This window comes from Epinephelus moara, chromosome 5 (genome assembly GCF_006386435.1).
Source record: "Epinephelus moara isolate mb chromosome 5, YSFRI_EMoa_1.0, whole genome shotgun sequence".
NCBI lineage: Eukaryota > Metazoa > Chordata > Actinopteri > Perciformes > Serranidae > Epinephelus > Epinephelus moara.
Genome location: NC_065510.1, coordinates 18,107,892 through 18,134,639, shown reverse-complemented (window position 1 = coordinate 18,134,639; position 26,748 = coordinate 18,107,892). Strand labels below are relative to the sequence as shown.

The 26,748-nt window shown below is 40.4% G+C and overlaps 1 protein-coding gene across 2 annotated transcripts; it reads right to left on the bottom strand.

The window, feature by feature from the left end:
* Nucleotides 1-3,271: 3,271 nt before the first annotated feature.
* Nucleotides 3,272-24,188, bottom strand: mttp (microsomal triglyceride transfer protein). 2 transcript variants are annotated; one of them, XM_050044023.1, is made up of 18 exons: nucleotides 24,103-24,188; nucleotides 20,695-20,882; nucleotides 20,367-20,510; nucleotides 15,265-15,372; nucleotides 15,053-15,169; nucleotides 14,824-14,963; nucleotides 12,956-13,106; nucleotides 12,553-12,710; nucleotides 12,253-12,421; nucleotides 11,184-11,291; nucleotides 10,824-11,036; nucleotides 10,516-10,727; nucleotides 10,299-10,396; nucleotides 9,928-10,049; nucleotides 9,466-9,693; nucleotides 7,189-7,313; nucleotides 4,340-4,510; nucleotides 3,272-4,243 (listed from the first exon to the last, which is right to left on the bottom strand). In XM_050044023.1, the coding sequence occupies exons 3-18, from the start codon at nucleotides 20,388-20,390 to the stop codon at nucleotides 4,096-4,098; spliced, it is 2,292 nt and encodes a 763-aa protein (XP_049899980.1). In that variant the 5' UTR covers nucleotides 20,391-20,510; nucleotides 20,695-20,882; nucleotides 24,103-24,188; the 3' UTR covers nucleotides 3,272-4,095. The 2 variants fall into 2 exon arrangements, with proteins under 2 accessions (XP_049899980.1, XP_049899979.1); XM_050044022.1 differs by lacking the exon at nucleotides 24,103-24,188 and adding an exon at nucleotides 23,575-23,809.
* Between the last annotated feature and the right edge of the window lie 2,560 nt (nucleotides 24,189-26,748).

Here is a 26,748-nt window from a genome sequence, read left to right as displayed (position 1 = left end):
CCCACATGTTGGAGAAATTAAAATGTAAATAGGTATTTAAATCACTCCTTATATTTGTGTTACAGCTCAGATTCAGGTATGTGAGAATAGTAAAGAAAAATAAAAAACAGGTGCTTTATACTGATCCACTCTTTTTAAGGGTTTATAAAATGAATGGCTTAATAATGATTTTAAAAATGGATTAATGTCTCAAAAATCAGTTATAAACCCATATAGGAACACTTTAAGGAAGCCATGTTGTGAAAAATACCTTTAGCTGGTCAAACTTGATGAACTGAAGAGCTAAAGGATATTATTCATTTATTTATTTATTTATTTATTTGATTTATTTATTTGCATCTTGGCAACCCAAAACTTCTTTTTATTGGTGATTTTAAATATATTAATACATTATTTATTGATCATGAATAAAGCAATTATAGTTTTAAATTATAAACCCTTTATAAATAGTGCATTTATTACAAAGTGGTACCAAAATAGTGAATAAATTGATTAAGTTTACTTGAAGAAAACAAAGCAGTTTGCAGTTTGATAAAGATCTACTGGTAAAAACATACAAAAAATAAATAAATGACAAGGGTCAAAGGGAATCGCACAGATTTATGCCAACAGAAAAACACATTTGGCATCTGCCAGCGTGCAAGGTTAGCTTTCTGGTGACACTGAAACATCACCCGGGCCAAGGCTTAAGTTTAACCTGACAGTTTGCTGCTGTGTTTACTTGGTTGCCGTGGATGCAGCGAGACTGGCAGACACTGGTTTGCCCCCAGCTGCTCTCAGTGGTTTCTAAAGAATCTACATTAAGGCCCAGTTGTTGTATTTGGATGCCAGGAGGGGCTCTGATGTCACAGCTGTGACACAAGAAAAGTCAAGATTTATGGCCTCACCTGGATCAACAAGTGTGTATTACATGTGGGCCACTGAGGTACATTTTGTCTCCTTGGACACAGCTATCAATACAAATATTGGTTTCCTTACAAGAGTGACGCCAACAAAACATACCTGCTAATGTGGAAAACCTTATCTTAAATCCGCTGTAATCTTACAGGTTCAAATGTTGGAGTTTTCCATTTTGAAATCAGCTGATTGCCAGACAGAAATTCTCGCTTGAAACCATCAGGAGGCTAGAACTTCTACACTGGGAGCACTGGTTGTGAGGCTGTACAGCAGTGCTTTTAGCTAAAGCTAATGTCAGCGTGCTAACAGTCCTATCATGCTGTGTTTATCAGATACAATGTTTATGATGTCCACCACCTTAATTTAGCACAGGGATACTCAACTTGGCCACTTTTGCAAAATGACAGGAGGTCAGCAGCCCTGAACATGTACACAGGGACCTTTCCAGGATTTGAGGACATTTGAGGCTTAGCCAGCTGCTTTTACAGCTTGCAGCCTACAGTCATTTCAATGAGGGGAAGGTGGCGGAAGGGAAGCAGTTTCAATCATGGTGGTTCCGGTAGGAAGCAGTTGATGCCCATGTGAACACACAGATTTTTCTCTGCTTTGTAGACTTGACAATGTTGACCTGCTAGTGCTAGGTGCCTGGCTTTGAACAATCAAATAAAAGGGGGTGACATCATGGAAGCAAAACGACGACAAGACAGTGGAGCTGATAGTAGTGTCTGAATACCCAGAGCTGTGCAACACAGTGTTAGCAATTTACAAGGACAATCAGAATAAAAACTGGGCCTGCAATAACATTTCCACCAATTTTCAGAAGTCTGGTAATTCGTCCAAACATGTAGAAATCTTTGTTAATTTCAGTGGTTTCCATTGTCTTGCTACAGTATGCTGTTACTAACATGGCGCCAAGCTCGCTTGGGCTTCCATCCATGACGTTACCAAAGCACCTGCCCATCATCACAGCCCTAGAGACACTTTGCTTTGCACACTTTTTCCCACTTTTTTGGGAAACGATCTTGCGGTTAGATGGTTGTCATGCCGGTTGCTATGCAGCGGTGTAAAAGCAGCTTAATGTTCACTAAAAGTGTGGGAAAAAAATCCCAGTGTGAATCAATTTATTTTCCCTGTGACCTAAAAACGGTTTCGGGGACCAAACATCACCCTAACACGGGCCAGACTTGGCCTGTGGGCTGTAAGTTGAGCATCACTGGTTTGGTGTGTTAGCATGCCAACAATTGCTAATTAGCTGAAAGTATGAGAATCTCCTCTGGGGCCCCAGTTTGGATTTTTTTGGGCAGGAGTGCCAACGCAGAAGCTAAGCAATGTAGCCTACTGATGTGGCAGGGGACAGCAGCAAAACGTATTTTAGTCTCCACAAAGAGTCCCACCTAAAAAGATCTACAGCAGTTTACTTGAGAGTATTTTAAGTGCTTTACCTTTATGTCAGACTGCCCATTACCATAGGGCTTCAGTTTCCCATTTCTACTCTAATCAAAGCTACTAGACTACATTAACAAAAACTGCAATCTTGGCTCACTGAATGAGGAAGCTTCTTGTGTACCACTGCCTCAACACAGTAAAATAAAAAATACCTGATGGAGGCAGCAGCAGACCAGCAGCTTCTGTGTTCAGCAATGTTAAATCACTGTTTTTCTCAATGAGGTCTGGCTTTGAAGAGAGCGATATAATGGCTTCATTTCCCTGTTGGAAATAGTTGCCTGATGGCAAGGTAGAGCAGTGAAAAGCAGCGATATAGCATACACTTTAATTTTTTTTAAGGTTGTACTTTTTTAAGTGGCTAAAGCAGCCTACATTTTGCTGCTTAGCTTATGTATCAAACTCCTGCCTGCTTCTACAATCTGGGGGTGAGCCAGCTGACATCTACTGTATGTAATACTCTGTACACTGACTATGGATAAGTACCTCATACAAGCCCACTTTAAAAGATCAGAATTATCCCTTTAAGGGGCCCCAGAAGTCCCAGGTTCACTTTGTGGCAAGTACCTTGTGGTGATGTTCTTAAAGGTGCAGTAAGTAGGATTTAGCATCAGTGTTTGGTTTGTCCATTCTGGGCTACTGTAGAAAAACTTAGTGATCCCACTATCTAATGCAGATTTTCAGATATAAATTTGTAGTCACTTGAGTGTCTTTCTCCAACTTTACACTGTTTTCACAGGCCAGTGGTAATTAAACTGACTCTGACATATAAAATTGATGAGGGCCCCTTTAAAGGCAAAATTTAAACAGTCCCACAGCTTAATTTTGCCACAGGGCACCCAGAGGATTAATGTGGACCCATATCTTGTACAATTGGTCATACACACTGCATTGCTTTATCTGAATCCATAAACCAAGTCAAACGGCAAAGTGTTTCCACTGTACATTTATTGTCAGCCAATTACAAATCTAACAAAGTCCTGAACAGGGACACACAAGTTCAGAGTAGCTCAAACGTCTTAAAACTACCTAAATGCTTTAAGACAAACAGACCAATTACAGCCACGTACAAAAAATATATTCAAGTGTTGATGAACCCACTTTTGGAGATTTGATTTTCACCTCAAATCTCGCAAGTACAAAGTAGAAACGATGCGCATACATCGTTTCCATAGGAACAATTAGAAATCACCAGCATAATTATGAAAAATGGAATGAATTGATATAACTCTGCTAAATAAGTTATTTCAAGTGTGTGAACAGTGATACAGTGGCATAAAACAATAAATTACTCCTCCTCAGTAAACACATTTAATTAAAAAACAAAGGACTATGACAGAAAGGAGCGTATCTGTTCATGGGGGAGAGTTAACCCACTGTCTCCAGTGAGATATTTACATGTACATCGTTACTGTAACTGTGTTTGGATCATTACAGTGGTGCTATTCATGCTGAGTTCCCATCAAATAAAATATACATCCTGTGTGTGCCCATCATAAATACATTCCCCGAGGATCCCGTAAAAAGACAATGCAAGAATTCCTGAATTCAAACAAAATGTCAAATTAAAATGACTCAAATACTCGCAGGAATGTAAACATTGCATTGTGTTGTTTAAAAAAAAACAAAACCATCCACCACTTTTCTCTCTTGCATACTTTCACAGCATGAGGCTGAGGTGTGTTAGCTGTCCCTGAATGCCATAAACCCTCCTTCAGTGACAAATTTGCTCCTGGATAGTTCATGGTGTCTCCTCTACCAGCTGGAGTCAAAAACCTTCTTGCACATGTTCGAGTTCTCCTGGTGAAGAGGGAATTCAGAGCCGGGGACGAGCTGCTTCTTGCTCTTACGCGACATGACGCTCTTCCCTGATGACACGCTCTCGTACCTGGTCATGTATTCACTGAAAGCACAACATCAATAACAGACAGTTAGGTTTTTGTATGAGATGATTCAACAATGAACCCCAAAGAGTACTGAAATCTTTTCTTCACAATACCTGACGGGGAAAGTTGTTTTGTCCATCTGCATGCACACCAGGAAGGGATATTCGGAAAACTGGACAGTGGTGATGAAGTCCAGTGCTGCCTCTGTTTCGAAGCTGACCTCCACGCCTGCTCTCATGAAGTCCATGTCCACTGTAACGTTGCCAGTGACCACCATCGCTCCCCTGAAACCATAAAGTGAAGATGTCCAACAAACAAAGAACAGTGTGTTAAAGTCATGTTTTCCCATTATCATCTTTTCTAATAAAGTATAATTTTATTTAATTAAAGTTCAAATAAAAATTACAATATTTCACATGGTAAATTTAAAAACAAAAAATACATCCAGCTTGCCAGTACATGTGTTCATCATGTAGAAAAGCACATGCCTGAGTTATACAAGAATTTATATAAGTGACGTCTAGTCGACAGGATCCTACATTTCCACGCTTCCCATTCATTGTCCATGTAAGCAGCCATGCAACGCATTCTAGTACAGCTGCGTTGCATTTTAAGAGACTGCTCATTTGCATAAAGTAAAATCTAGGCTATTTTATGCAAATCAGCAGCATCTGGGGTCTCATTTATAAACACTGCGTACGCACAAAACGAGGCGTGAAAGAGGCGTGCGCCACTTCCCATGCAAAAGTTGTGATCTATAAAAACAGACTTGATAGGAGAAACTTTGACCCATGCTGATGGACATTAAGTAAATAGGAAAATGGCAATGTAGATGATGAGATGGAAGTCTGACTGTAGAAATTGTCAAATTGGCCCACGCCATTTTTGGCTTTTGTCCTTACGTACATTTTTAGTATGGATCCTACATACTATTTTGTAAATGAAACCCCTGGTGCAATCGCCACCTCTGGAAACTCCCGAAAAACTTTCAAACTGTAACAATCTAAAATGAATTGTGTGTTTCGGCCTGGATGTTTCCAACATGCAGGTCACAAACGTTCTCATTTCACAGCTAAACCGTACACTGAAATATGTTTCTGAGAACATTTGTGGTGATGCAGTAACAGAACCTTGACTCATGTTTGATCAACAACTGTGTTTGACAGTGTAAAGCAGTTCACGAGCAATGATTGACATGACTGACAGCTGCTTTCTCTTAAAAAGGCCTGTGATTGGCCAAAGTCTCTCGTCATGGGCTAGATTTTCTAAAGCCTGAAAACAGAACCACACTGCCTACTCAAGCTTTAACGTGTGAGCATAATGTGCAACAAAACATGGGTAGATATGGTTACCTGTAGTTACCTGAACCAGACATGTTCAGATTGAAAAAAACATCTGCTAGCCAACCAGAACCAATTATTCTCTTTAGCCTTATCATGCCTACTGTTGCATATGGTCCTCGTCTGTGACCATGTATCTGAATCATACAGACTGTATCAAAAGCACAGTGAAGCTCAGACTCTAACGGGTACAGTTCAACTACCGTGTAACAACTTCCCCTTATGTTTCAAATCAAAGTGTGTGCCAGCCACACTCACATCCAACCTCTGTAACTTTGCCCATGGAGACATGCCTTGGCAAAGATGCCAGTGTGGTTTGTTCTGCTTCTATAGATAGCCTGCCAGTCTATTATCAGAGTGGAAGAGGTACAACTATGCTGATCCATTCACCTGCCTCTGCCATTCCCCCTGCACACACGGGTCAAATCAAGATGTGACCCCTAACAGTGGTCCAGAATCGGGAAGAAAATCCCCAAACAGAATAAAAAAGCTCTTTAATCTGTTTTTTGAAACATACTTTTGTTTCTTAGGATGCTGTAAAAAAGGCAATAATAATTTCTGCACCTTAACTTAGACCCTCATTAAACTCACATTTCCTTTTCTATCTTTTGTAAGTCATCTAAGGTAGTGTACATAAAGAGTTGTACTACTGCACCAGTGCAAACTAATGCAAATTATAAAGCAATAAGAAAGATTAATGTTAAAAAAATGATGCAGTACCAGAACAAAACCTGAGTTTCAGTCCAGATATCAGTGTGTTTTTTTGATGGCTTACCTTTCTATATAAAGTAAAAACAGTCTTTTCTGCAAAGAACTTTTTCCCTTCATCAAAACAATCTTAAAAAGCATTAAAAATCTGAGAATACCTGACCAAAATAACAAGCAAACAGGATGAAGAGTGGGACCAAACTCTCAGTGTCATGTTTTGGTGCTTGAGTTTAGGTTACAGTTATGGACAAAATGTGTTTGGTACTTAAAAAGCACTGAGGTGCTCATGCAGCCCTGTCTTGGCCAGGCAAACCACACCGTATTTGAATGTTAAAAACCAGCGGCATTGCTCTTTAAACCCCATTTCATCACCAGATGCCGCGAGCTAACTGATACCAGCATGATGACGAGCTCCATTTTCGGCAGCTACTGTTGTGTGTGGACTGTAATGTTTTTAAAATTAGAGAACCAGACAGAGCTGACGTCATATCCACACAAACCCAGAAATGAGACAGACGTGAAGCACAATACTGGAACGTGTCCAACGTGCCGGTGGAACAAATGAATCAGGCAACACTTATAGACCCTCTAAAGTTCACATGAATCCAACATCAATAGAAATCTATTTGCAGTGTGGTGACACGGCTCGGACGTCTAAAACAACTTTCCTTTCAGTCAGAAAGGTTGTTTCTAAGAATTGTCTGCCTATCACAAAGGCCTTTGCCCTGCAAGTGTACATGTCATACAGTACTCCACAAACAGTCAGATAATTTATCACCCCAAGGCTGTACTGGAGGCTGTGACCTATATACACACTACACAACAGTATATAAGAGCTCTGCTGATGTCCTGATTCAGCTACAGGACAAAAACACCTGCAACAGTTGTTTTATTGCATTGTCTGTGGACTGTACCTGTTGTTGACGCTGGTCTTGGACTCCCTGTACCACAGACTGATCTCCATGCCTCCAGAGATGTCAATGGCTAACCCACCCTGAAACTCAGCACTGGCCTTCAGACCGGACTGCAGCTGGATCACCTAGAAGGCCGAAGATGATCGGGAAAGAACAACAAAAATGAGAGATTTGGTTACGTCTGACTCTAGAGTTGTACCGATACCGATACCAGTAACGGAAATGCCTCCAATACTGCCTAAAATGCGGTATCGGGTATCGGCGAGTACAGCCTATGACCAATCCGATACCACGTAATGCCTCACGTCATTATGCATTCGCACGCTAGAGGCAAATGAAACGGAGTGGAGTTTAAAAAACACTCTACTGTAGCCTTTAAAATGTCTTTTTTACCAAATTGTGTGGCTGCACTTTAACCTGCGTCTTGATCTGTGTAAAAAAGTTTTATGGCATTCATTCTACTATTATGCATTTATTTATTAATATTTTACATAGAGTTTTAGGAGTTGAGACATACAACAATTCATATCCAATCCATTTTTATTTTACGCGCTGGTATCGGATCGGTACTCGGTATTGGCAGATACCTAAGGTTCAGGGATCGGAATCAGTATCGGGAAGGAAAAAGTGGTATCGGTACATCTCTATCTGACTCCTGTGTAAAAAGCTGTAAAAGCTCACAGCATAAATGCCACATCCTTGAAGCAGCTGTCTGCACTTAGACTCTGTTCACACTTACATCACTACGCTCAACAACTGCGTTAATAACTTGAGTCATTTGCTATCTGTGCTTGTGTACACATACTGTATGCATCTGACCAAGTAAACAACTGACAAAATAGGCTGTGGGTCAATGCCTTCCAAAGTGACCCATAAAAACTGTTTGCCCACCTAAAGTAGATATGAAAGTATATATAGATCAGGAAACTTAAAAGGTTACAGTTACCTAGAAAGAGCCCAGTGCTGACAACTGGCTGGGATGCAAACATCACTAGATTAGAATTGAATTAGAATGAGAGTAGATTTTAAGCTCTTCCCCCTTGTATACAAAGCCTTACAGTACATGAGCTGGGACCGAGCTACATTGCTAACTATTTGCCTCCAAGAACACTGCGATCAGTTGCTGCTGATTTCTTGGAGGTTCCCAGCAACAGTCTGGGATGCAGCCTTTGTCTATTACACCCCAGAGCTATGGAACACACTTCAGATATCAGGAAAGCTAGCTCGCTAAATACTGTATCTGTTCACTTTAGCCTTTAACTCACTCTGACTTTCCTGATACAGGTCTGAAACTCTTTCTTTTTACACTTTTACTTTGTATTTAGGCTTCACGCTGCTGCAACACTTTTAAAATCTGATTTGATTTTGTAATTTATAGTTTTACAACTCTATGATTTATGAATCAGTTCTGTTTAATGTTAATTATGGCTATTTTCATGTGGCGCACTCTGTGCTTATAGTGCCGTTATTATAAAGCACTTAGTGCTGTATTTCTTGTATGAAAGGTGCTATATAAATACAGTTTATTATTATTATCACGCCAACATCGCACTGCCTCTGGTTTGCAGCTGCATGTCACAGAACATAAACCTACGTCTTTTCAAGCAGGTGTTTCTTAAGAATATTTTTCCGGGCTTCTATTGCCTTTATTTTAGAGCAGCTGGAGAGTGACTGTAAGGGGAGAGAAAGAGGGGATGACATGCAGCAAAGGAAGGTGGACCACATCCAAGGCCTCAGTCTACATGGGGCACATGAGCTAACAGTTGAGCTAGATGTCAACCTCATTTTGAGCTACAACTTGCAAATCTGACTCTGTTTTGAAGGTGAATAAAGGTCTCTGGGAACATTGTGCAGCTCATCATCTGGCATCAAATACCAGCTGTTAAAGTCATTTACCAAGGACCTGAAATCAACTACCTACCTGTCACTACCAGCTGCATGCATGACCCATTACTTCTGTCAGCCACTCTCAACACTAAGATGAAGTACACTACCATATTAATGGAATAATTCACCCACGAAATGACAATTTGTATATCAATTAGTCATGCCGTGCTACCTTGAATCCATGTAGAAGACATTCTTTGAGAGTGTGAGAGCTTGTAAACTGATGTTTTGGGACAGTTTTGCTGTTGTTGGTGGTCTCCAATCAATCAATAAATCAATATGTTCCATGTTTTTGTCACAAATTCAAGGACACACTGCATGACTCCTACTGAAGTATTCCTCTCTCGTGCGAATGGGGCATTGATGTGGGACACAGTTGTAGCTGCTTACCTCAGAATGATCAGTCAGCAGGATGAGACCCTTCACCACATTCATGGGCTCCCCGGTCATGGAGAACATTTTGGACATGAGGTCACTGTAACCCTTGAAGAAGGTGACGGGTCGCAGCTGAACGTCAAACAGCAGAGCTGACATCCCGGCAAATGACTCCAGGTCCTCCTCTCCCTCGTCGGGTGTGGCAGCAATCAGTGACTCCAGACCCTGAGCCTCAATTGCCACCTGGAAGAATATTCAAATTAGTCTGAGTTAGCAATTTGATAATGATCTGTTCTGATATTTCACATATACTGAATGATAATTTCATATAAATTTCAGAAGGAAAGGCGCTTTACATGATGCATTAAAGCATAAAAAGAGGAAGTGAAATTCCTGTTCCTGTACCATCCTCGCAAAGTGTTTTTTATCAATATATTACTCTAATTAATTTTCAGTTTTATCATGTGGTTTCCTTACCTGCAGTCCATGTAGCGTTGCTCCTTTACTAGCACCATAAATATTCATGTTGCTTCTCCTCAGGATCCCAGAGCCAGAGTACAGGATGTCCAAACTGTATGTGGAGGTCACATCGGCAGACTCTGTAGGAGGAGGATGAGGAAGTGCTCAGTGAACGTGCATAACTGTTGAGATGTTATTTATCTTATTGCTAAAAAGCAAATAATAGCGAGACTAAATTAGTTTTAAGTCTAGTGTGCATAACCAGCTACGCCAAAGGTCCGTGTTTAATTTAATTGACATTTTTCTTCATGTCATGTCAGATTTTAAGTCTTGTAATAGTATACTGTTCATTTCTTTAAGGCTTCGGAGATGAGGGGTTCATTACTTACGCGCCATGAATCCTGAGTATGCAGACGATGACCCAACCTTTGAGAAACGGTCATAGTTGTGGGAAACTGTGTCTCTCATAGCTTGTCTTAAAACTTTGCTGAAAAATAAAATATATATATATATGTATTAATTTTAAAGAAGTGGCTGCAATATGAGTTGGTAAAATGTTTGGTTACACAAAATGCTCTTTTTGTAAGTCTTCCTCCCATAACACACCTGGCAGGCATCTCAAAGCGCAGGATGTCCTGGATCTTGGACAGCATGTACTTGTTCATTTCATGAGGCAGGTTTCCAATAGACAGCAGCAGATTCTTCACCTCCATGTATGATGGGTTGCTACTGAGGATGACGTCAGCGGCGGCAGCCCTCACGTTTTTCTCATAGATCCTTCGATTCTGGTGGTAAACCCTGTTCACTGTCAGCTTCACCTACAAATGAGATATTTGATTTCAGTTATATGCTAGTTAGCTCCATACAGCAGTAACAGTCATTCACAACAGCTGTAATGAATATGTGTGGCTCACCTCGTCGGTCATGAGGCTGACGTCGTATCTCTGCAGGGCAGTGAGGGCGATGGTGCTGAAAGCTCCCACCTCTGACTCTGCGTATTTGGTAAAGATGGGAATGGCCTCAGGAAGCAGAGAGTTCTTCAGAGCCAGGAGATACATCTGGACCTCGGACTCCACCTGCGTGCTGTCAGGGCCGCCTAAAATCAGCTTCTTCACCTTCACCACTGTCTGAGAGGTGCATACACAACAGAAGATCATCAGTCAGCTCAGTCAGTGGATTAGTTTGCAGAGTATATCACAAAGGACACATACAGTTTCATAGCTGTACACAGACATTAGTTTACTTTATTATTTATTATCTCCTTGGAAGCTCACCGGTAAGTTGCATCCGCCTTTCTGACACAGCTTGTGGACCAGGGCTCCCATAATGATCACCACTGACTCTTTAATGTCTGTGCTGCCGATCTTTCCCTTTGAAATATCCTGAAAAGGAAACAATCCTCATTAAAATTCACCATAAACTTTCAATTTGCTTTACAGGTCCAGTGTGTAGGCTTTAGGGACATCTATTGGCATAAGTGGAACATAATATTCATAACCATGTTTTCATTAATGTATAAACACCTGATAATAAGAATCGTTACCTTAAAATTAGCAATTTATGTCTACATATGGAGTGGGCCCTCTCCCACTGAGTCTACCATGTTGTTTCTACAGTGGCCTTGAATGGACAAACCAAAAACTGTCTCTCGATAGGGCCATTTGCATTTTTGTGTTTTCATATCTGCCACTGTAGTTTCTTCTACACACTTGGCACACCAAAGGAGTTTCAGTTTTTCAACCTCATGAGATGCCACTAAATCCTACACACTGGACCTTTAAGTATACCGTAACTTGGTTTTCAAGACTAATTTTTAAGGCTAAAGTTTTTAAATTTTAAGAAAAATATAAATTTAATTTCATTTTTGTGGGCAGAGAGCAATAAATTAAATATATGTGTTTGGTTTTTCAAAAACCAATTCAGAAAGAAGGCAGCACTCCACGGTAAAATAAAATATATAAAAATAAAATAAAATAAAATAAAATGAAAAAAATAAATAAATAAAATAAAACAAAATAAAAATACATAAAATAAAATAAAATAAAATAAAAATAATTACAATAAAATAAAATAACATAAAATATAATTAAAATAAAATTAATTAAAATAAAAAATTGGAATGTCTATTTGTTGAAAATCAAATTCACCAAAATAATAAAGACATTTTTGTTGTTTTCCCCACTAGAGTGCCACCTACTTTATTTCCTGAACTTAGTTCATTTTTTGGAGCAGAACTGAAATGCAATGCAGGTGAATAACACCTTTTCCTCTTCACAGAGATCTTGTATTTCCTTTCATGAGCAAGAAAAGGTGTCAATCTATTACTGACAACATGACGCTCACCAGCAGAGCCTGGAGCATTCTCTCGTTGGGATGTGAAGCAAAGCCACATGCGTAGAGAAACCTCTCCTGCAGAACCAAACCTTTGGCATCGGTGAAGTTAAGGAATTGGAGCATGGCATCCAGAGATGCAGCGGTCTGGGAGGAGGTCACAGCATCCACCACCTGAGGTCTGATAGCAGGAGGAAGGAGGTAAATAATATGATGGTGAGTTAATAAAGTTGGACTTATTTAAAGAAACGGCAGAGTGATGACGTCAGTAAGTAAACTGAGATGTAGGAAGAGAAGGAGGAGCCCGTTTACAGAGATGTCTTGCTGGCGCTCTTCAGCACTTTGAGGATCTCGTCCTTGGACGCCTTCCTAATGCTCTGGATCAGGGCCAGGAAGCTGCGAGGAGCCGTGGCTTTGGACAGGCTCTCTGGCTCCAGCTGCTTCTCCTGAGTCTGCCAGTTTTCAAAAAGCTAAGAGGGAGAACACAGGGGACAGAGGATTAAAAGAGAGATCATCTTCTGTCAATAAGGACGGTACAAAAATATAGAATATCTGTTTACTAATACAGGGTTATTTAGGAGTCGCTTTGCACATAATGACTTGGACAACTTGGGCCTGCATACTCTGAAGGAGGTCTGCAGGGACCAAACATTAGTTGTACTGATTCAATATAACATAAAGAAAAACTGTGGCGTGACAGTGAACAGATACTCACTGATGGACAGCCCTTGCACTGAGATTTGACCTTCTCTGCAATGATACCAACAGCTGCCATTTTGGCATCGATTGACTTGACAACTCCAGCCACATCCTTCCCAGCAGCCTCCAGCGGTCCGGCCTCCTTCCCTACATATGTGAGGGTTTGCCTGGAAAGCAAGAAATGTAAAGTTTAAAATGTAGCAGCACCAGAAATGGCAGCACACGTTAATTCTTTCTTTAAGAGATACTTAACTGATTTCTGACCAGCTTTGCATCATAACAATGTTGGTGGTATGTGTAAATGAACTGAGGTAAACTTCCCTCCATGTTGCCAGCGCCCAGATCTCCCTGCTCAACTCTCAGCTGATATCCACTAGTTGGTTTTTGCTGGTTCTAGGGCTGTTGCTCAAACTACAGATTGTACTTCTGCATACTGCGTCAAGGCCATTAAATAAAGGCCAGGAGACGCTCTCTGACCCCATGGGAGTTATGGGGTATGAACATGCGCGATGTAACGGGAGCTTCAATGTTGGAGAGTTACTGCAGACAGCACTAGAAAAAAAGGGATGGCGTCCGCTCAGGTGCTCTTAGGGTGCACTCTTTTGAGCCTCTGTCCGTGTGCTTGGCCTGACAGAACATTTTGGGTGCGCTCATATTGAGGGAATAGAAAGTGTTTGTTTTTGGTCTTTTATTAAGTAGTAATTAAGTAATTGCAGAATTCTAATTCTTACCCATATCTTGATTTTTCATGTAAACTATGTTCTGACACAAGGCCAATTGCCGATGCTATTTAAGCCTATGGGATTTTTCAATTGGATTTGGATTATTGCTGAAAACAAACTTACACATTTTGTTCAGCAAGATAATCTTCACAAATGAACACCACTGTCTTGATTGCTTGAGCTTAAATGCGATCAACACACGTTCAGGATATGAAGAAACTAGACTACAGTCGCATGACCTAAAAAGACTGTGAAGCTGTGTTCGGTGCGGCATGATGGCATTCTGTAGTCTCAATTAGCCACTTGTTAGCAACCACACTTTTTTTTTGTTTTTGTTTTTTTAAGATATTTTTTGGGGCATTTTTAGCCTTTATTTGATAGGACAGACAAGTGTGAAGGGGAAGAGAGAGTGGGAGTGACATGCAGCAAAGGTCCACAGGCTGGAGTCGAACCCAGGCCGCTGTGGCAACAGCCTTGTACATGGGGCGCCTGCTCTACCACTAAGCCACTGACGCCCCAGCAACCACACTTTTTAAGACACACAGAGGCTTCACAAAATTCATGAGTGGGGTATTAACTGACGTATTTTTTGTTGTAGAACAAAGTGGAAGTCTCTTAAGCTCCTGTTAAACACAGACCTTTTGTCAGGGATCTAACAAAAAATTCTTCAAAGAACCCACTGACTTTAAAACAGGGGAACCAAGAGTGCAAAAATGCTGACTCATTTCTACTGAACCTTTCGGCAACTGCAGACCAGAATTCTCCTTTCATCCCCCTTAATTTTCGTATGCTCAACTTCATGGGCACAAAGAGTATAGAAGCGGATTGAGAGAGACACCAAACTCAGATCAAACGGTAAAACTAGGCAGTGCTGATCAAATATAAAACAAGTTACTGTGTTGCCTATTTCTCACCTAAAATGTCTTCCGAAACATGTTTTAGTGCACTGTTTGGCTGTTTGGCTGAAAATGCTGAGATGTGTTGCCTATTCCCCTTTGACTATAATTCAAGAATGTTTGATACCAGTCAGCTGACATATTGTGCCACAGCCCTTTTTCTCAATTTTCTCTGGTCATATAGCACCAATTTCAAAAGTATTTTCACTGCATAGACAGCCAAGTTCTATGAAAAAATCATCTTTCTGGTAGTGAAAGACACTTACCTGGACACAACTTTAGCTGCAGCAGATCTGCGGGCGTTGACAGCCAGTGAGTGTAGTTCTTCAGCCACGGCCGAGCGGATGAAACCATCTTCAAGTGTGAATGTTGTAACAGAACTAGACTTCCTACTCACACCCAGCACCTGAAGAAGGGACACATCAAGGTGTAAATTATTAGCGATTCAGTAACATCATATTTTAGCATGGTGAGCTCATCTGGATGCCAACGTACCTGACTGTGTGTGGTGAATCCGGTCTCTGTGGTCTTACACGTCTCCAGGAGCTTGGTTCTTGTCACTTGACCTTTTTCTGCCTTGTACAAGACTGTGCACCTTCCAGACACGTCGTTCTGAACCCAGACATTGAGTTTGTCCACATTAGCTACATGTAAATACATATTTAAAACATGAATAAATGAGAAGGGAGCATTATTATGTTGTTTACCTCTATAACCTTCCCAGTGTGGGGCTGCATTTGAAGTAAGCTGGCCAGCCCTCTTTTTAGGTTCTTGATGGTTGCAGGTTCAGCCCAGTAGGAATAAAAGGCCTTTGCCTACAAAGAAAGCAACGTGTTAAAGAGAATGTCATGCTTTGGAACAATGGATACTGAGGTATTCAGTCCAGCTGATAAAAAGGGAAGTGACCCACAGCGCTGTACATGCTGCAACTCACAAAGGCTGTCAGGGTGTCAGTTTTCCTTCGCACACTTGTGTAGACAAATGCATGGTCATGACATCAGACACACTACATGCAGAAATAAGATATTCTCTGAAGTGCAGATCAAAAACAAAACCAGGATACTTTGGTATTAACACTAAATGTTTAAAAAGAGTCGCTCTCAGCCTCTAATTATATCCTCAACACGCATCAGCACGCAGCTGACCAGCGTGACAGATGAGTCGGTCTTATGTTTACCAATGTTGCAGATATCATATTAAAATAATGGAACCAAAGCTCAGTCAAATGGGCTTTGTTAATCTTGGGAAATATCATATCACACCACAGTTTAGTTTTCCAACGAGGCTTCAGTTTGGCTCAATAATGGACTCTGCCCCTGAGTGGAGAAAGCAGCCTATTACATCATCCTACAGTGTCTCCTATACAGTATGTAACTTATTTGTGGCGCTCAACCACAATATCAGCGAGCACCACCATAAATAGACCGTCCACTGCTACTCTGTGTATTTTTCCTTCTGCAGGCTGCCATCAGTATAAACACCCTCACAACACAGGGGAGACACTGACCTATCCTGTGTCATGCCGGCTGACTTTAACTCCACACTGAACCAGTATTCATCCTAAAAATATCATTTAAGGTAAGATCTGGGGGGGTTTTCAGCTGGTGTCTGACAGTTACACAACGGTGACAGATACTTCTCAGGGTCAGATATAATATGCACATACGGCATGCTGATGAAGTATCTCTGTACACCACTGAAGTCCTGGCATTGTGTGAAACCAAGAGGAACAACATCATTTCTGTTTACTGGACTTAATTGGTATCACTTCACAATAAATGTTCATAAGTAACCAGTTGTTTTATTAATCAGCATCTTAAGCATGTTATATTGTTGTATTGTTGTAACCAATCCACGCGAGTTCTGCGCATAACGTTCATCAACCTAACTTCCTTTTTTTGTTGTGTAGATGCACAAGTGTGTCAAGAATGTCTCAAATTTCCCAAGAAAAAATACTGCTAAAGATCGTGCTAGGCAATTTCTTGATGTTCTGCACAAAAGAGGTGGTAAACTGTTCTGCACCGCATACAACATTGTGGCGGAACACAAATAAAAGTCATCGATTGAAAAATACTTTTCCACTGCAAAACAAACCCGGTGAATGGCTGAAATGACCAACTCAGAACAGTGGGTTCTTATTCTTACTGTGAGAAGTTATTTTTTACAGAATCATACAAAAAAGGAAAAAGAAATAACAAATCACTTATTTAGTTCTCACTTGCTCGCACAATTTCTTCGCAAAACAACACTTTAAAACACTGTAAAATGTATGGCAATTTATTTGAAAACCTGACATAATATCAGGCAGTTTAAGCCCCAAAAATACCAAAAAGCCTGTGAAATCCTGGAGGGACTGATTAATGGTTAAACAAGCAATCATTAATGCCTTACAGATCAGTTAAAAGCCATAAACAAAAACACATTTTTGATTGCAAGGTTGTAGAAAATCCCTTCGCCTGTTTTTCCTATGTATGCATGGTAATAAGAAAGAACAAAGATCAATAGTCAGTGCTCACCTTGACACCATGACACTAAAACCTACAAATCAAGCCAGAAATCTTGGTGTAGTTCTGGACTCAGACCTAAATTTCAATAGTCACATTAAGACAATTACTAAATCAGCCTACTACCACCTTAAAAACATAGCAAGAATAAAAGAATTTCTGTCTAAACAAGATACAGAAAAACTTGTTCATGCTTTCATTTTCAGCAGGCTGGACTATTGTAACGGTGTCTTCACAGGCCTGAGTAAAAAATCAATCAGACAACTGCAGCTCGTCCAGAACGCTGCTGTCAGAGTCCTCACCAACACCAAGAGAGTGGAGCACATTACACCAGTGCTTAAGTCACTGCACTGGCTTCCTGTGTGCAAAGGATAGACTTTAAAATCTTGTTACTTGTCTATAAAGCACTAAATGGTCTCGGGCCTAAATACATCTCTGATATACTTGTACGTTATGAAGCATCCAGACCCCTCAGATCATCTGGAACAGGTTTACTCAGTGTTCCCAGGATCAAAACCAAACAAGGTGAAGCAGCCTTTAGTTTCTATGCTCCCCGCCTGTGGAACAAACTTCCAGAATATCTGAGGTCGGCTGAAACTGTCAACTCATTTAAATCAGGGCTTAAAACATTACTATTTACTGCAGCTTACCAGTGAACTAGATATGTAACTTATTGTTAGGATAATCTGTAGCTATTGTTTTTATATTTGTCTGCTGTTGCTTTTGCTTTATGTTTGCTTTTTAAATGCATTTTCTGCACTGTTTTTAACTATTTATTGTCTTGCTTTTAGCTTTTGTTTTTAATGATCTATTGTTCCTTTAATGTTTCATTTTAATGTATTTCTCTTGTAAAGCACATTGAATTGCCTTGTGTATGAATGGTGCTATATAAATAAAATTGCCTTGCCTTGCCTTGCCTAATAATGTACAGTAAATCTATTGTTAGTACATATTTTTGAGGCCTCCAGATCCTCTGCTGTCCTGTTAAGTCGTCATACGTATACGGTCCAATTAGTCAAAGGATTCTATCATTAGTAAATGATTCATAAACCATCAATAGAGTCTTTAGTTACAACTTATGAACCCTTTATAAAGTGGTACCCAAGCCTTTACTGTATGAACCAACAGATAATCCAAAAAAACACGTAACATTGTGTAAAGCAGTGGTTCCCAACTGGTGGGTCGCGGTCCTAAAGTGGCTCGCAAACTTGTCAAGTTTCTTAAAATCACAATTTATTTTGATATATGGCGAATTTTTGGCACAGAGCTTTTATTTTGAAGTGCAGTTTCCTGCTGTAGAGTGAGAGAACAGACAGCTACTTGATAGAAACAGCAAACTAGCTCAACGACAAGTATGACACTGAATATATTAAACTGTGTGGACCTTTAACTAATGGCTCAGGAGGAATATGGACCCCATGGCTGGACCAATTGGGAACCACTGGTGTAAAATGATCGAGGTCATGTCTGTTTATCGTATGATACTGCCTTTGGAGTTGAATGAAGAGAGAGAGAAAAAAACTATGCTGAGGTAAGCTTTACAGTCATTTCTAGTCAAATTAAAGGTCCATTACTCTTTAAAGGGTGCGCTTGCATTATTATGCAACTACATTATCAGTATATCAGTTGCATAAAATGGTCTTACACTCACAGTAATACCAATTATTGCCATTATTTCTGGGACAGTATCTCGTCCAACAAAAGTAGCTGTTGGAAGAGGCCTAACGTACAGTCATTTACAGGGGTCATATGAGTCTTCTCCTCAGCCTTTAAATGAGATATTGACCAATCAGCCTGCCATTATTCCTCTGGTGGCAATGATGCATTATTGGATTGCACACAGTGATAATGATGCGATAACAGTGAATGAGTTTGGCTTGAATTCAAACATCTCACAGCCAGTGAGATGACAGCATGACTCTTATCCACCAACGTGGAGCCACTCTACAAGCCATGCTTATTCGTTTGTTCATTCATTGACCCTCTGAACCTGCTGACCTTTGCCCGCACACACATCTGCCTGGTATTTCCCCTGCCAGCATCATCACTCCTGAACAGCGAAAGTCAGCTCTATAAACAGGGTAGCGCCGGAAGCACACTACTGACTCTCTAACATTACGTTTGTAAGCATCTCTTGCATGTATGAGATCATGAATTGTCTGGAAATAAAAATTCATATAATACTGAGAAACTGGTGCTGTTGTTACTGGCCTGGAGAGATAAACTATGGTAATGTTTACTAAAATATTCATTCTTTATACTAAAAGGTGTTTTATTTTGACGGTATGTTGAAATAAGGATTAAAAACCTAATAGACTGAGGCTGTGCAGATAATATCACAATGAGTGGTGTAGCCTGACAGAGACTACTTTCTTTATATTGTTTACTACCAAGGATCTAAACTTCTGCAATGTAATCAACTGAAGAATTGCCGCCTGAAAAGAATTAAATTAGCAAGGAGTGAGGAAAGGTCCTTGACAAGTGCCGAGCAGTGGTGCCCCCAGGGTGGGGCCATGGCCTGGTGCAGAAAATTGGAGTTCAACAGTAATGTCTTTAAGAGGATTGCAAAAGTAGGGGTATCTTGTGAAACTAGACAACTTAAGGCATCCATTGGTACCAATCATGGCGGCATAGCCTGTTGGGAAAGAGGTTAAATAACGCTCCAAATTTAGGTCACAAAAACTGGGCCTTCAGACTTGATTGCTGTGAGACTCGGCTCGTGTTTTGACCTGTTAAAAGATCCTTAAACGTTAAAAAGCAATAGCAAGCCTTTTAAAGCCACACAGGTTAGGGGCTGTGCTGCAGCAAAGGTAGTGTTATCTTGTGAAACTAGACAACCTAAGATCTATTCTCTACTGGTACCAATCATGTCATGCTAACTTGTTGGGAAGGGGGCTAAATAACGCTCCAAATCTAGGCTTAATTTTGGCGAAAGAACAAACAGCATGGCCATTTTTACAGGGGTGCTTTGAATGCTTAATTCAAGATATCTGAATGAAAATGGGTTCTATGGGTGCCCACGAGTCTCCCTGAACTTGAGAAAGCTTGTCCCCAGTAAATGTTTGTTCCTTACAATCACTGTATTCTTTCAGATTAATGCTATATATATTTGTTTTTTAAGGAAAGGGGCCACCAGCCTATTTGAAGAACAATGAATCGCCTAACATGCAGAAATACATAACAGATTAGAAGAGGATTGTTTGGAGCTCAAATGTTAACTTTACCAGTTTAGTCTGTGCACATCGGATAATTGGTTATATTATTGGTGCCACTGGTGCCCAAAGTAGTGACGCTAATGCTCTTACCTTTCCATTTCTCAGATGCAACATGAAAGGTTTAGTCAGAGCTGCTAGCTTGGTCTTCCCCAAAACACTCTCTGTAGTGGATCCATGCAGGACGTTCTTCTTCTCTGGTCGACTGGATGCAGGCTCGATCCTCACGTTTGAGATCTAAATACAGTATAAGAGATTTACTAATGTGAGTGAAGACTTCACATATTGTTTGTGCATTGTCAACTGAGGACAGGGAAATAGACTTTGCTACAAGTTTTATCCAAAGTGTATTTGTGGTATGAAGTACTTGAATTAATAAAACTAAAATGTCCTGTCTCAACATGTGATCGAAGCCACATACCGCCAGTTGAATCAGTTGGTCGTCTTTGTTGCCCGGATCTCTCCACACCAGGTTGACGTCCACATCACTTGAGATCCTGTAGCCAGCACTGCCCTCTTTTGACCCCCTGGACCTGTCCACCAGCACCTCAGTGGTGTAGCCGAATTTGTACAGCTGGTTGTTGTTCAGCCGGGGTCCAGCAGCAGCACCTGAGGAAACACAGGAGACACAGCTGGTGAGCAAACACATGTGGAGACAGTGAGAGTGATCTGCAGTAAGACTCTCTGCTGTCATCATATATGAAGACACTGCAGGTCTGTTAATGTGCTGTAGACTGAAAGGAACATGCCACTGGTGTTTGCACGTGAAATTTACATTTGCCTATTAAAGATTTTTAGACTGGCAAATAGATTTTTCTAACCCTTAATAACACAATTTGCAGCAAAGTTTTTATATTTAACTAAAACTAAAACTAGATGTGCAAAAACATTTTAGTTGACTGAAATAAAAACAAAAACTAGACTTCAGAAAGAAACGAAAACCAGCTGAAACAATATTGAGTGCTTGAAAAAATAAAAATATATAGGAAATGTCTTTAGTTTTAATTAATTTTGTCAAATCTGCTGGTCAAATGCAACAAGCATGAGGAGGTGTTGGTGCATCTGTTTATTGAGACTGGTTTGTCTAAATGACTGTGAGTAAACTGCCTTCACAAAGTGTTGTGTTTGTGTGGTAATGCCTATTCTGAACTTCTGAAATCTTGCCCCTTAAAAAACCCTGCAAAAAAACCCCTAAAACTAATACTGAAACTATTAAAACTGAGCTAAAACAAACATTTTAAACAATAAAACTAAACTGAAACAAGTTAACCTCCTTTGAAAGCTACCTGAAACTAAACTGTATTCAATTAAAAAACGAACTAAAAATAAAAAATAATGAAAAATACAGACTTTTTTCTTTTGGCGGTATGTTCACGCTCTAAAATCTTACACTTCAGTGCTGAGCAATGACTGTGTTGTCATAAAATTACATGTGGAAAGCAAACAGTGAGTAAACATGGATATTTTGAAACTGATAATGTAATTTTGGTAGCTTCTTACATTTATAAAGTTGCTGTTGGGGAGAAATTGCTCAAATCTCAGAAGTCAGAGCTTCTTTCTAGCAAACATATTCATCATTAATGATAATGTAACTTTGACAATGTAAAGATGACAATGAGTGTTCACTGCAATGAATGAACCCGAACCAGAAGATCCAATAGCTGTATCTTTAGTCCAGGTAGGACATTTGCAATATGGAAAAAACAAATATCACAATATTTTTGACCAACAAATTCAGTATTGATATTGCAATGACATTAGAGGGTTGACTATTGGTGCTTCTACAAAATATTTACACAAAGAGATAAATATTCATCAGCAATGTGGATGTAAGGACGAAGTGGGTAAAGGCAAATGATAGAACAGCTGGAATAGTTTGGTAAGTTCAGAGGATTATATCACTTTACTGTAATGCAGCCTTTAAAACCAGGGAAAGACAGCATTTACAATGTTATGACATATAGTCCCACATCCCAGAACTGATGTAATATCTATATATGTCCAGCCCTAATCTATTTTAATAATAAAGCATACTGAAAGCCTCTTTTAAAGACTTTTTAAAGCAAAATAATTCACGAACATCACACATGTTGCCTCATTTAATTCCAGGTACCTTTTACTTGTGGTCTCATAACCTCTTAACTTCTGTTTTTAGCTCCCAAACACACTTCAGGTATCAAATGCTCTTCATTCATTCATTCATCTTCTAACCGCTTCATCCTCTTGAGGGTCGCGGGGGGGCTGGAGCCTATCCCAGCTGACATCGGGCGAGAGGCAGGGTACACCCTGGACAGGTCGCCAGACTATCGCAGGGCTGACACATAGAGACAAACAACCATTCACGCTCACATTCACACCTACGGACAATTTAGAGTTATCAATTAACCTAGTCCCCAATCTGCATGTCTTTGGACTGTGGGAGGAAGCCGGAGTGCCCGGAGAGAACCCACGCTGACACGGGGAGAACATGCAAACTCCGCACAGAAGGGCTCCCACACCCGGGATCGAACCGGCAACCCTCTTGCTGTGAGGCGACAGTGCTAACCACCAGACCACCGTGCCGCCCCCATCAAATGCTCTTTCCTTTCTTTATTTTTTTTTCTCCTTTCCAGACGTATATGAGTATCTGTGGCTCGTGCTGAGCTGATTCAATCAGGGGCCATTCAACAAGGTGTGTTCACCCTGAGAACAGATAAAAACCTCTGCTCTGCTCTATTAACGACCAGCTTCTAGTCAGATATGACATTAGGTCACTGTGGAAAGACAGACTGACGTGTCAGTACTTGATTTCATCACCAGTCACTGAGGGAAGTGAAGCTGGGATTCAACAAATAAAAAGTTTGGGTCTTTTGTCAACATTTGGCAAAGATTTTTAGGGAACAACAGAAGCAAGACGACAGAAGTGGTGTGTTTTCTTGTTTTGTAATGTTGGGTTTTATGTGTCTTTCTCCTTTTATCAATCAATGATGTCACACAGCAGCACTATGTGAAAATACTCCACTGACAATGAATAGGAGAGTGCCATTATGGTCTCTGTGTGATCACAGAGTGTTATTTCCTGCCAATATCAATCAATTTTGGGGATTTTAAAGTCTCTGTAGCACACTAAAATGAGGCTTAGATCATCACTAATATTTCAGCTCTATGAAGAAGCCTGCAGAGCACAGCAAGCAAATTCTGTTGTCCCAAATAAATTCATTCAACCTTTAGAATATAATCTTCTAAACACGAGTCCTGCTGGGCCCAAACATCACACCACCACATACTATCTCAACTCGCAGAAAACATCCCATCAACTCACCTTTGGCAGCAGCTGAGACGGAGGAGGCTGCACAAAGCAACAACACAACTAGAGTTAACATCGCGCGTCCTCTCTCTGGAGCCAGGAGATCCAAAACCCAGAGTCAGTGGCTGAAGTGGCACCGAGGGGCCAAAAAGAAAGGCAAAGCAAGTCCGAGCTTCTATTATGTTTTATCGGAGGGGAGGGCAGACTCCAAACTCCACGCTCAAGTACTAAGTACGAGGTAACCGGCAAATGATTAACCTGAGGAGCAGTGATTTGGACAGGAACTTCTGCCATTGATAGACGCAGCCAGGAGCTCCCCTTTTTGTATCTGCGTCTGCGCGCGGCCATGTGATTAATTCATCAAGAGAAATGGGATTATCTGATTGATTCAGTTGATCAAAGGACAAATGAGTCTTGCTGTCTGGAGTTTAAGTTTCTAGTTTACTGCGTGCCCTGACTTGTTACCAAACAGTAGAGTTATTGTTGCAGGGAAAATAATCAATTAATTAACGCAGATATCTGAACAAGAGCATTAATATTTACCAGGAGGTGGCAGAGAGACGTCCTCATCTTAGACACCTTTCACCCAGTTTGTTTTTGGGATGAACAGTTGCTACTTTGTCGATGTGTGTGTTGGAGGAAATGGGCCGTCTGTTAGTGAAACCAGCCCTCTGGCTCAAGTTACAGCATCTCAGTGGATCCAAAAGTGTGGCAAACTTTAGCAGAGAGACAGGCTGTGTGAAATACTGAACATGGGGTGTGTTTAAAGTGGAGAAAACAGTTTAGATCAGGGATAGGTTTTGAGTAAAGTTGCTGATTTTTCAAATTAATGCATCTCAGAGTTTATTTATGTGAAAATGCCAGTGTTACAGCTGATTGTAAAACTACAACCTCAGTCTGTAAAATGAAATGTGGGGATCATACACTTAATTTCCCGCATTTAAGTGAATATTTTCGTACCTAATTGTGCATTTTCTGCATCCATTCGTGGTGTAAATGCCAAACAACAGTCCTCTGCTACAAATGCACATTGAAAAAACTGAGGTAGACACGTCCCCTATTAAAAACTTGAGGTTACAAACAGGAAAATATGGGGTCAAGAGGTCACTGAGGTAAGACAGAGCCAGACTGTTAATGGATTCATGAGTTAACAATGACATTTTTATTTAAAAAAAAAAAAAAAAAAAAATCAGCCCTGAAAATAAGTGGGAGCCAATGAAAAGGAGCTAAAATTGGAGTAATATGTACAGTGTTGCTGTCTCCAAATTTATAGTGGAAAAATTAAGGAGTAAATCTGTCATCAGGGAGCCCAACATTTTTATCAGGATATATATCAGGACAATAAAAGATACTTAGTTTACTCTCTCACACACACAACTGAATGAATGAGACACACACAGAGTCCAATCCTGACTCACTATGTGTTATATTAAAAGCTCAAGTCATTTAGCACTAAGCACGATTTAAAGCATTCTGGCATCAAACTGTTGAGGGTGTGTATGTGTTTGAGAGGAGGATTGATTACATCAGTAGGAGTAAATCTGCTGGTTTTCTCTATTGAGTCTAAAAGAGGACCTGTAGTAACACTGAGGCATCTGGACGAAGGTCAGATCGTTGGTTTGCAATCAGTCCCTGATAACGCCGCAAATACATACGCTTTCTAAATTGCAAATTATCAGGGTTGTGTTGAAAGAAACGTGTGTGTGTGTGTGTGTGTGTGTGTGTGTGTGTTTAACCTACTGATCTTTGTTGTTCTCTCTGTGAATGAGATCTATTTTAAGAGAAAAACAGCAATGCGTCCTGACGGCTCCGCCTTGGTCTAATCAACAGACGACAGTTAGGGAACTGAAAACAGTCAGAGACGACACATGAGCAGCAGAGAGATGAAGCCCTGCTCTGACAAACAAAACTAACCTTTGTTTCATGTGTTTACCATGTTTGTTTTTCCAGTCACTTTTCAGACAGTTTACAGCCATGTCTGTGAAAACATGGATGCTTCACACACATCTTCCCTTCCCAGCACAGAAGATCTATACAATCAGTTTCAAGATGGGCCCAAGATTCGAGTCACGATTTCAGTATCTGACCAAATGTCCCACCTTCTGTTCCCGAGATATGATGTTGAGTAATGCCCAGAAAAGTGTTTCTGCAGAACATTATGATGTCACAGTGAAGCTGACCTTTGACCTTTTGGATATAAAATGTCATCACTTTAAAATTTCGTTTTTATTTTCCTTTTAGTTTTTTTCTTTCAGACATTGTGTTTCATTTTGTCATAATTGGTGTATGAATTCTTGAGTTATGGCCAAAAACATGTTTTGTAAGGTCACAGTGACCTTTGACCACCAAAATCTAATCAGCTCATTCTTGAGTCCAAGTCGATGTTTGTGCCAAATTTGAGGAAACTCCCTCAAGGCCTTCTTGAAACAATGCGTTCACAAGGATGAGAGACACAGATGGATGGACAACCTGAAAACATAATGCTTCCAGCCACGGCTGTCGCTGGTGCAGAGACATAAAAACAAGTTTTCTGTGTGTGTGTGTGTGTGTGTGTGTGTGTGTGTGTAAGGGAAATGGCACATTGTTGTCCGTGGTTAATTAAGGGCTCTTATCACTGTTCTTCTGATCAGTGTTTTTGTCCTGACTAAAGAGATTGTAGCATCCTCTCCACCTCTTCCTCTGGTCATGGCTTCTTGATTCTTCCACCCCCAAAGTGCATGTCCAGGGGTGTGAAAGCTGAACAAGAGACCTTTATCACAGCAGAAATTTTGACATGTGACAGCAGGAAAAACAAAGGTTTCAATAGCAAAAATTAAACAATGGCTGAATTCCATTGAGGTGCTCCAGTGTTTAGGATTTAGTGGCTCCTAGTGGTGAAGCTGCAGACTGCAACTAACTGACACTTATAGTGTGTGACAAGCATGTAGGAAAACAACAGTGGGATACAAAAGCAAATGGCCTTATCTAACACCAGTGTTTGTTTTGTCCTTTCTAGGAAGGCCCCGGGAAGTGTGTCGGACTTTGAGACCAAACTATGTAACAACAACTTCCGGGTCAATCGTGAAAAAAACAAAGTTTTTCCCAAAAACTTACATTAGGAAAGAGACGTCAATGGATACATTTTTTTGAGCATCACAACCCTGGTGATATTACTCGTTTCACGATCAGAATGTGATTCATTTGGTCCAA

Excerpts from the sequence above, each read along its gene's own strand:
- mttp (XM_050044022.1), bottom strand. The coding sequence starts at position 23,635 with ATGTTAACTCTAGTTGTGTTGTTGCTTTGTGCAGCCTCCTCCGTCTCA. Across the intron at positions 20,511-20,694 it reads ACCAACTGATTCAACTGGCG|ATCTCAAACGTGAGGATCGA; the intron begins GTATGTGGCTTC and ends TACTGTATTTAG. Across the intron at positions 14,964-15,052 it reads GATTCACCACACACAGTCAG|GTGCTGGGTGTGAGTAGGAA; the intron begins GTACGTTGGCAT and ends TCCCTTCTTCAG.